The sequence below is a fragment of the Grampus griseus genome, assembly GCF_964374135.1.
Source record: "Grampus griseus genome assembly, chromosome: 9".
Lineage (NCBI taxonomy): Eukaryota > Metazoa > Chordata > Mammalia > Artiodactyla > Delphinidae > Grampus > Grampus griseus.
The window spans coordinates 22,477,865-22,488,698 of record NC_139003.1 but is presented as its reverse complement, the minus strand read 5'-3'; the positions used below and the strand labels follow the sequence as shown (position 1 = coordinate 22,488,698).

The 10,834-nt window shown below is 42.0% G+C and overlaps 1 protein-coding gene across 1 annotated transcript in view; it reads right to left on the bottom strand.

Moving 5' to 3' along the window:
- Positions 1-400: 400 nt before the first annotated feature.
- Positions 401-10,834, bottom strand: part of UBE2H (ubiquitin conjugating enzyme E2 H) — a 99,943-nt gene continuing 89,509 nt past the window's right edge. The window contains exons 6-7 of the mRNA XM_082661516.1: positions 9,553-9,681; positions 401-4,675 (exon numbers count right to left, since the gene is read on the bottom strand). Of these exons, the coding sequence (XP_082517642.1) occupies positions 4,551-4,675; positions 9,553-9,681 (254 nt within the window). The 3' untranslated portion in view covers positions 401-4,550. The remainder of the gene's footprint in view (positions 4,676-9,552; positions 9,682-10,834) is intronic.

Sequence of the window (10,834 nt, the reverse complement as noted above, 5' to 3'; positions counted from 1 at the left end):
GGCTGAACAGCAACACAGGAGCCATACCTGTTGATCCACATGGGGGTAGGCGGGGTCCTCCAGGCTACAGGACTTCACAGAACAGATGGCTTTTCAAGGCTCTGGTAGAGAAGCCTCAGAGCCAGCCCTGTTTATAGCCAGCAGTCACCTGCCACTCCAGGTATAGGGGTAGGGCTCTTGTAGGCAGGGCCTCTCAGTTACTACTGCCTACATATGACAATCCCTTCCCAAACTAACCCAGTCACCTGCCTCGTAAGAGAGTCTCAGTTAAAAAAAAAAAAAAAAAAAAAAGCAAGCCATCGTCTGCTGCTCAGAGGAGCCGGATGAGTAGGGAGGGTGTTCTAAAATATCGGGCTTAGTAATCATGGGGGCTATTATCTTATTGATCAAGGTCCAGCCATTTGCCAAGGTATATACACATTTTATTTAAAAAAGTTTACAGTTTTCATTATACACAACTATTAAGAGGTTATAGTCAGAGGAGGCATTTGTCCTGTTGACAGAAGTGCCCACTAGATCATCACAATGCAAGGTAAAAGGTGGAAGGGAGGAGAGGGGGCAAGGAAAAAAATAAGTGATAAAAAGCTTAGATTTCAATTAAGGGCTGGTAAGTCCCTTTTATCTCTTCAAGTATCACACAATATGTACCAAATACAATCAGTAAATAATGGCCATTTCTTCCCAAGCCCACGGCCAAGATGAATATTTGCTGAATTAAGAGTCCTGGCCCTTCCTCAGGTGAGTGGAGATACTGCATACCTGAGGGTTTACTCTCCCTTCCCCCCAAGGGGCCTCCACTCCATTCAGTCCCTAATGGAATCACCAAGGTGTTCAGTGGCCAGAGAAAATATGAACATGGATTCAGAAGTCCAAAGAAATGCAGGTCTTTGAGCTCAATCAGAAATGATTTCAGTCAACAAGGCTGTGAACCCAGTCAGGAAGTTGGTGAGATGAATAAAACTCTAACTTTTGTTAATGGCTTTCACTTTTCTAATTGAGTCCCTAGAACACAGAAGGGTCACATGCCATTTAAAGTCAAACACTAGTTCCCAGAAAGTTGGTATCTAACAACTTCACCACGGGGGCTAGCAGAGGATCTGTCTTTCATGATTCTCAGCCATCCCAATAGGAGGCCTAATAAAAAGCAAGTGTCAGGCCAAGGCCAACTAGGGCTTCAGGGAGCCTTGTGAGGGAAAAAATTCCTTCGAGGGGAGACACTCTTCTGGAGCTTAGATCAGCCAGTTGGCAATTAGAACAGCTTTTGGAGTGGAAGAAAAACGTTAGGTACTGGAGAGAGATATGGCAACTTCTGATAATTATCTCACTAGTATAAAACGCTGGTTGAAACTGCACAGCAACCTCAAGTAGCGCGATACAACTGAAGACAAAAGAGCAAATATGCCAGTGTCTAGGTTGGCTACCTTAAAACGCAACCCACGAGGCCCCGGTGCTGGGGTGGCTGGAGGGTAGCGGATTGCAGGCTGCTGTGGTGCAGCCATCTTGCTTGTTGGTGTTTGGCGAGAGCTGGAGCTCAGTCATTTGAACAGGGGCAAAGAATGGCTTGCGCTGGTAAACCACAAGGCAGGATTTCAAAAATGATGGGTACTAAAGAAGGGAAGGGAAGGGAAGGGAAACTGCCAGAAGCAGCTCTGACCTACCACCACCACCTTTAAAAGCAATAATGTGCAGCCTTTCTGAGGGGCTCTGAATGCTTCTCTGAGTGTTATGATGGGACAACGTGGAAAAGCTTTTGGTGTCATACCACCCCTGCTCCAGACTCACTCTACCATCTACTACTGGGAGCCCAGAGTCCTCAGAATCACAGCCAGGCCCTCTTCCAGCTTCCTCTCCTACTCCTACCTCTCCCAGGCACAGGGAAGGGACGAAAAGTTAGTGTAAGAAGGGATTCTGTTCAACATATCAAAAGTCAATTTCCAAGTGGAGAGGAAAAGCTCCACACAGAGCCAAAAACATGCATGGGATCAAGGTTAGTGCCCAAAAAGGATAGACTTGCACAGAATGAGAGGGTACAGTGTGATCTGAGCAGCAATTTCCAGGAGCTTCCAGTGCTAGCAGAGAAGCCTAGTTACACCTTTATCACACAGACTTGGATGGGCGCGCACACACGTGCATACACACTGTAGCCATACTCAGATCTGCTTCTTAACCCCTGCAACCTCCAACAAATCTTCATTTGGAAATTCTGCACCAACAGATTCCTAGTGCTGGAGTTCTCGATCACAGGCAAGCTGATGTCTTTTGGTTAGAGAAACATGGATTTAGTCAGGGAGCAGAGCTGTGGCACTGCTCACATACCATCCCTAAACTTGGTTCTACTAGTTTTTGTTTTTGTTTTTTGACAAGATTAAAAGCAATTATTATCTGGACATTATTTTCTTTGAAAGGTAATTAGAACACTATTGTTTATACAATATTGAAAAAATACAGTTTTTTATTGTTTGAACTCAAATCACCACCCAGCACTTTAAGCCTACCCTAAGTCGCACCTACAAATAACGGTTATAGCACAAGCAAACTGCTAATTCAGCAGGTAAGCAAGTTAGACAGTGCCAGCAGAGACCCTCCCTCCCCCAAAGTAATGAGAAGACAACGTGCTAGATAAGAGTTAAAGTACTCCATTACATGTTAAATAGTTAATACTACCCTTCCAACAAGCCACAAATGCTAGATAGATAACTCAGTACGGTTAACTAACCACAGCCCTACATAACTGCACTTTTAATTTTTTTTTAAAAAAGAAAACCTTTTGCTTCATGCCCGTAATTAACATAAAATAAGTAAATTCTTTGTTTTTATTTAGGAAAATAATCATGCTAAAAACAAGTTGTACTTTATATAGATTTTCAAAGAAAAGATTGTGCTTTTTGAATAAAAAAGATAGGGTATCTTCAATCTCATTGACTCAAATTTTGCGGAATATAGCACTTATAAACTAAAAACACACAGAGAGAAGGATTAAATTATCCCAGTAGGACATTCAAAAATCATCTCGAGAAGATTTCAGGATTGGCTAATTTTGCTATTGTCCTACTGGTTGTGTCAACCACCCCCCCACCCCCCCCACCAGCTAATGTCTGAAGTTCTCCAAATTCAGCAGGCAACACTCAGATCTGAAAGAAACTCTGCCAGCAACCTGGACATATGGTTAGCTGAGTAAACATTTGATTAGCAGGCATTTAAACTGATTTCCTCTTAACACATACAGGAGAGAAAATTCTCTTCCTTCAAAACCTGTTCTACATCATATTTCTGAATCCTTTCCTCCTATTCAGTCTCACTCTGAAAAAAAAAAAGCTGTTTGTTTTTCCCATGTAGAGTCACTTTGGGTACAAGAACCTTTATTTGTTCCAATTATTACTCATTTTAAATTTAGAATGTGAGTTGGGTCTAAAATACCTATTTCCCACTCCCACGAGCAGACGATGATCAGGCTGCTGCCAAGAGCAGCAGCAGAAGGGAAAACAAAATCAAAACCTGAATGAGAGTACCCAGGAGTCACAGCCACCAGAAGGGTCTTCTTCCCAAGTCTAATGGTCCACTGAGTGGCTGTCCAAGGAGGAGGCCATCTCTTGGTAGGTGAAGATTAAATTTGCAACCTAAGCACAATGCACACACACCAAAAAGAAAAAAAAAAAAAAAAACCAAACCCCACAACCATCCTCAAATATAAAGCTCTGAGTCCAGGGTAGCAGTCTCACAGTGGCCAACAATAGGATGAGGATGTGACTCTGCACGTGTTGGATGAGAGGAAACATCTTCCCAGTCACTTTTCTCTTCCTGTCCTGTCCTCTCAAAAAACAGGTCTGGATTACAAATTCTACCCCCAAGAAAAAGAATCAGATTCAGAAAACATTTCCAAAAGGTTCTCCAAAGCAAAACACTTGTGGCTGCAGGGCCTGGTAGCGAGAAGGGCAGGAATCTACATATAAAAATGTACTTAAAATCCAAGTCAAAAAAATTATTAGCTCCCTGTTTTATACTGTTACTCCACAGAAATGGGGCCACCTAGGATGCACAGGAAGAAGCAGCTCTGATTCTGACATGGCTGGCTCTAAATGCTCCCAAGCAGGGCTTTTCCTCCCCAATTTCTTCCTTTCCAGTTTGAAAAAGTACTATTCTATCTTCACATCCAAGAGCTGGTTGGTTTGGTTTGTTTCTTTGGAACCGTCAATAAAAGAAGCAACTTTTTCCTGTTATTTTTACTCATGTCTATCTATCAGAGCGGCTGTTTCTTTTGACAGTTCAGTAGCACACAGGCTGACTTGGCTAAATGGACTTATGAATGCATGCATTCGGACTGCATATTGCTACCAAAATGGAATGTGGGAATATGCTATGCACCTCAGGTTGAGAAATGACCAAGAAATCAAGATCTAAAGGGTGATATATAATATATATATATCAATGCTATTATTCATAAAAACCTTGTTTAGTAATAAAAAAAATTGCTTTGTTTAAATATGAATATTATAGTCTGCTTCTCATGGTTAGGAAATAATAGTCTTTCTGAAAAGCAGGTGCTTTTTTTACTACAACTCCATATCCTGGGCCTCATCTTCCGAAAAGTCAGACATAGAACTCTCCGATGAGCTGTCTCCGGTGCCCTCTTCCTGTTCTTTCAGTGCCTCCTCTGTTGCATATTTCTGGATGTACTCTGCACAGGGGGTTGGGATAAAAAAAACACAAGGATAGTGAGCAGGCAGGCATGTGCTTCAGCGACCCCAAAGCTGGCAAGTCCCAGGGAGGTTCAAGCTTTCCCTATTCGGTTTGGGAAGTAGGGAACAGACAATGACAAAGATGACAGTTATTATAGTCACTAAAGCTAAGGGGAAAATTGTGCAGGGAGGTGTCTTTGGAGTTTATGCATTTCACCCTCTTAGTAAGAGAGGCAAATTTGAACACTTGATTTGCAGGGGAACAGATACACTGCACCACCATGCTAGATCTTCTTTGGGCCATTACCTCCCACGTGGATGTGTAGAAGACAGCAGAGCACCCTGGGCCTCGCCTGCAAGGCTCAGGAAGGTCGGCAGACGTCCAGGACAGTGTCTGGGGTTAACCAGGCCCCAGTTTTCCAGCCAGGGCGCTCCCACTCTCTCCTTGTTGCCTACTGATATGGCTGCACTCCTCCAAACTTGATGGACGGGGGAAATGTAAACCTCACATTTTCTTTTACTTTCTATGTTAATAAAACTATTCTCCCCCCAGATAGAACAGGACTAGTTATGATTCCATAGTAACTTATAAGGAAATCCCCCATCATTTTTAGATTTGCAGTTATATAATTACAGTCAGCCCAAATCTATTATTTTAGAAATAGATTTTAGTCTAAACAGATCCTGCCTGTCAGGTTTTTGAAGCAGCTGGTGAAGACAGTCTCTCAATCTGCTCAGGAATGAGCTGCTACCTGGGGACACAGCTAGCCTGAGTGACTTTACCACCTATTAATTTATTTACCTGAAGATTTATGATGCTATAGCCTAGGCTGTAGCTGCTAGCTGAAAAAAATGTTAAGAACTGCTGAATACACAATTAAACGTTTTCCTAAAACTCTAGGTGCAGATGGTTTTTCAAGTAAGTAGCCTACACACAATATGAAAAGACAGGACAGAATCCTATCCAGAAAAACACATCCTCACGTCTGAATGCTTTGTTTTTCCTCCTATGGAGTTGCAGGGACTAGAAGAGAAGGTATATGGGCCAAGTCTGAATGATGCAGTGCAGGGCGAGCTAAGATTATTTTCTATATTTTCAAAGGGCTGTTAAAAAGGAAGAAAGAAAGAAAGAATGAGTATGTGACAGAGACCATATGTGGCCAAATCTGGGCCTTTACAGAAAAAGTTTGCAGGCTTCTGACTTACACCCCTACAGATTCATTGGAGCAAAATTTTATGCTGAGATATCAAAAGCCCCTGGCTAGGTAGGAACTTGCCTTCATTTTTTTGAGTGAGAGAAATGTTTACTGAAGTCTTAGAAATTGTATTTTTATTCTCTATTGGGTTGGCTACTTTTTCTTCCTTTGTAGAAAGAAGTTGCTGCACTTTGGCACTGCTCTTGGACACTGTAAGTCGACACTATCAGCCTTCTTCAGTATATTCAAGGAGACCAATGTGTATTAAGTGCTTACTGGGATAAGGCCTTTCAGGAGATAGAAAAATGAAGAGCAAGGTCACTAATGAGCAGGAAACACAGACAAAGATAAAAGCAGTTAGGGGGTTAAGTGCCATCAGTGGGAAGCAGGAGGAAGGGACTGTGGCTCCTGAGAGCCAGGAAAGCAGTATCTGCACTGACCCTTGAAGCAGCTCTGGCAGCTGCAGCATAGGAGACGCCACTCCAGGGGAAAGGCATAGACAGCCTCGCCGAAGCACAGGGGAGAAGGAAGTGGCTGGGATATTAAAACACATTAAGAGAGAACTATATTTGTTTTCTTTCTTTTAAAAAATCTGAAGCAAGTAAGGCAAAATGTACAGGTTTTGCTACAGTTGGATAGTGGGTACGCAGTTAAGTCACTCTGTTTTTCTGTATGGTTGAAAACTCTCCCTGAAGAACTAAGGAAGCAGATACAGTTGGGTACCTAAAATTCATCCAATTTGTGCGTTACATATTGATATATTTAGAGGAGTAAAGGCAAAGATGTAGATCACACACAGTAACAGAGAGCCCTGAATGGCAGGCTAAGATGCCACTCAGGGAAGGTTTTTGAGAAGTGACATATCTTTAGACAGCTCCAACGGTGCCCCATCCTACAGACAGTCCAATATTTCTTTTTTCTTTTTTTTTGCGGTACACGGGCCTCTCACTCTTGTGGCCTCTCCCATTGCGGAGCATAGGATCCGGACACGCAGGCTCAGCGGCCATGGCTCACGGGCCCAGCCACTCCGTGGCATGTGGGATCTTCCCAGACCAGGGCACGAACCCGTGTCCCCTGCGTCGGCAGGCGGACTCTCAACCACTGCGCCACCAGGGAAGCCCAATAATTTACAAGATAAAATAGCACCAACTAAATATGAATCATGTTCACGGTAAGAAAGGTTACATACACTGACCTCAGATGTCAGGCGTGGAAACTGACTACCTGGAGGGGATTATCTAAAGCGGTAAGGGGTGAATTAGCTCCCTAACGGGTGGAGGAAGGAGAGAGGGGCCGAAGGACCCAAATCTTATGAGAATGATCACGTTTAGGAATGGAACGAGAAAAGTTTTCAGAAAGGTAAGGGGTAAAATACCAAAGCTGCAGAGAGGAAAATGGGTCATGAGAAAAATCCAAATGATTAAGAAGACAGGAGGACTTTCCTGGTGGTGCAGTCGTTAAGAATCCTCCTGCCAATGCAGGGGACACAGGTTCGAGCCCTGGTCCGGGAAGATCCCACATGCTGCGGAGCAACTAAGCCCCTGCGCCACAACTACTGAGCCTGTGCTCTAGAGCCTGTGAGCCACAACTACTGAGCCCGCCCGCACGCCTAGAGCCCGTGGTCCACAACAGGAGAAGCCCCTGATCGCCGCAACTAGAGAAAGCCTGCATATAGCAGTGAGACCCAATGCAGCCACAAAAAAAAAAAAAAAAAAAAGAGGAGAGAGGAGGGGAAACAAACAGCAGGACTCCTAAAGGAGTCCACAGAAACAGATAAAGGCTTCCGACATGGGGATACCTTTGAGTATGGGGGCGGTGGGTAACCAGGAAGAGAAGGAAGACCAACAGTGCTAGGAGGAAGGATAAATGGAGAACAAGATCATGTTGGTGGGGGGACTGGGTCCGAGAAATAAGATCTCTTATTTCCTGTAGGAAGAAACAAAGAAAAGATTGGCGGGGGCGGGGGGGGGCCCCGATATATATAAAGGTAGGAAGCTGGGGTGAGCTCAGGTCTGATAGTCATGATCTTCTCAGATTACTAAGGAAGTGATAGCCAACACTAATGTTTCAGAAATCTAGAGCCCCCTAAGCTAGAGCTTGCTGTTCAAAGATAAAAACGTAGGTTAGGTTCCTTTTGTAACTGGGACTATAACAGATATGTACTAAAACAGGAATAGTGTTAGAGGCATAATGAATACAAGAACTATAGAAATATGCTCTGCACAGAGATATCTGTGGGTTGCAGACACTGTTAAGTGATTCTTATGTCAAAGTAAGACAGTCTCATAACAGAATTTTATCTGGTTAAAAATGAAATACATGTTTTCTTGAATTATGTTTCTTTGGCTATGTCTGGTTACATAAATTAGATATTAATTTGCAAAGCACCTGAGACCTAAGTAAGTTAATTAGAGTAGATTTATTTTTACTTTATCTCAACAAAAAGTACCAAACAATACCCTACGAGACCAGGGAAGAATGAGAAGACGAAGAAAACGAAAAACTACTGTTCAACAAATAGGCCCAGATGCTCACATCCTGTCTCATACTTTCATATTTAAGAGTGAAGACCTATGCATTCTGGGCTCTCATAAATTATTTCTACTGCCATCTCCTGCAAATGTACTCAGAGGGGCTATACACTTTGCAGAAGCTCATGTTCTGAGCTGCTGTGCAGATGAACGAGTCAAGCTAAAAATTGGGTAAATACCAATGCCTGCCATTTGTTAAGAAGAGTAGGCCTATTTTCATGGACTTTGAACTCCTCTCCTTTCTGGTGGAACTTCATGTATCTAGACTTTTCACTATGAAAGTTCTCAAACATACACAGAAGTAAAAGGACAACGTGGTGAATGCTGGTAACCCTGTGTGTAGCTTTAGCTGTTCTTTCACAACCACATTTTCATTTTAATGAAATTCGTGTCTCATTAGCCTGTAAACTGAGAATGGGAAAACAGGATCCTAAATCTTAAAGGATGAGCTAACTAGTGCTACCACCATTTGCACATTTCTAAACTTTAATAGCACATTTTAAGTTTTAATAGAAAAATCCATAGCACCAGGGCACTGGGGCCAGGTATCTGCAGTAGAAATGTGCCTTCGATGTAAACTTCCCAAAATGTAAGCAAATCAGTATGGGACCAAGAAAAGAAGCCAGTTGGGTAATTTTTATTCAACAGGTAAAATGATATAATAAAACAAAGTCTAAAGATGAATTTGGTAATTATTTCCCAACTCCCAAAGTTAACTGCTGTCCTGAAGGGCCAGGATGATTCCATTTATAAACCAATGTGAGACTATGCCTTTCAATTAATTCTTTACTCTCCAGTCCAATTTTCTAATTTTCTAAGACAAGAGGAAGCAAATGAAAGCAAAGGTTCTTCCATATAGGGGGTCACAGGGATTTCTGGCAGGGTTATGTCTACTTACCACCCAACTAATAAGTCACCCATTTCCTCATCTTTCCTTTTTTGCTTTCTCTCTCCTTTCTTGCTGAAACCTCCAGCTTTCTAAAGGTGTCTCTGACCCTTGAATCTACAGAGGCTAGTGAGCTCTGCTCTGGCCCACAGCTGTCTCTTTTTAGGCCTGAGAAAAATTACGAGTAACTAAGAAGGGCTTTTAATGATCAAAACCTAACAGACTTAAGTTCTTCTGTCTCAAGGCTAAGCTATTTGCCTTACCTTTAATTTTCTGCTTGTATTCTTCTGGTCGATGGAGGTACATAGCTGCAGCGTCACCATTGAGAGGATCTATGGGGTTGGGATAGGCCAACAACTGGGGCAGGAAGGACTCAAATATATTGGTAAGATCTGAAAAACAAGCAAGAAATATATCATGCATGGAACAAGCAAGTTCACCTAAAATTCACTTGAATTCAGTAGTCAACATATTTAACTACACTGATATTTTTTCATAAAATAGTGGTCCATTACATGTGACTTATATATTCCTTTCAATACCAATTTTTAATTTTAATTTGAAGAACCAGGTACACTTGGTATTCTCTTTGAAAGGCAACTGTCCCAATTCGAATTCACTCCACTCTGTAAACTGAGATTTTAGAAATACTACATGGTTTATTAAAACTTGTACCCCAATACTGTACAGCACTCTACATTCTTACAAAGCAAGCAGTTAATTTCTTAACATCGCCATTTTCTACAGCTTTGAAAATCCCCACTCTGAAAGTATTCAAGCACCAGATCTTAAAAGAACTGAATACAATTATATAAGCCTTGACATTTAATTCAATTCTCCTAACTTCTAATGGAGGTAAATATAACCAGTTTTTCAATTATTCTAGGTAATGAGGGTAGGAACCTATATGAATCACTTAAAATCATAATCATAAGACAGATAAGTACCAATTTACTGCTTTTATTAATAATCATTTTAATAAACATTAACAACTCCCTTCTTACTAGATTCAGCACAAGGTGCTGGGTGCACATCTACATACACAGCAAAAACAACAAAAACCCTGCAGTTACCTAGTGTTTTATAAAGGAAGTAGGGCTTGAAAACCTGTAAAATAAACCACACATCCACATAACTTCAGAGATGCTCTAACTTCCATTCTATTCGCTGCTCAGTTAGCAGACAGTGAACTGTGGAACCTTAGCGCTTCCATCTCTCTGCCCACTCTAGTTACTCATCACGTTTTATTAAAAACATTTCTGTTTCAAGAGGGAATAAAGTATAGTAGCATAGAAACTACTCTTCAATTTATTCTGCTTTTCTAATGGATTTTGTTTTAGAGTGAGTGCTCTCATGCAGTATTGTAAGTGAATGTTTTGTCAAGCCATGTCACTTTAGATTAATGATTCTCAGCCAGGGGTGATGTTGCTTCCCAGCGGCCACTTGGCAATGTGTAGAGAAATTTCTGGTTGTCACAACCGGGTGGGGGAAGGTGCAGGGGTGCCACTAGCGTCTACTGGACAGAGGCCAGGGATGCTGCTAAAC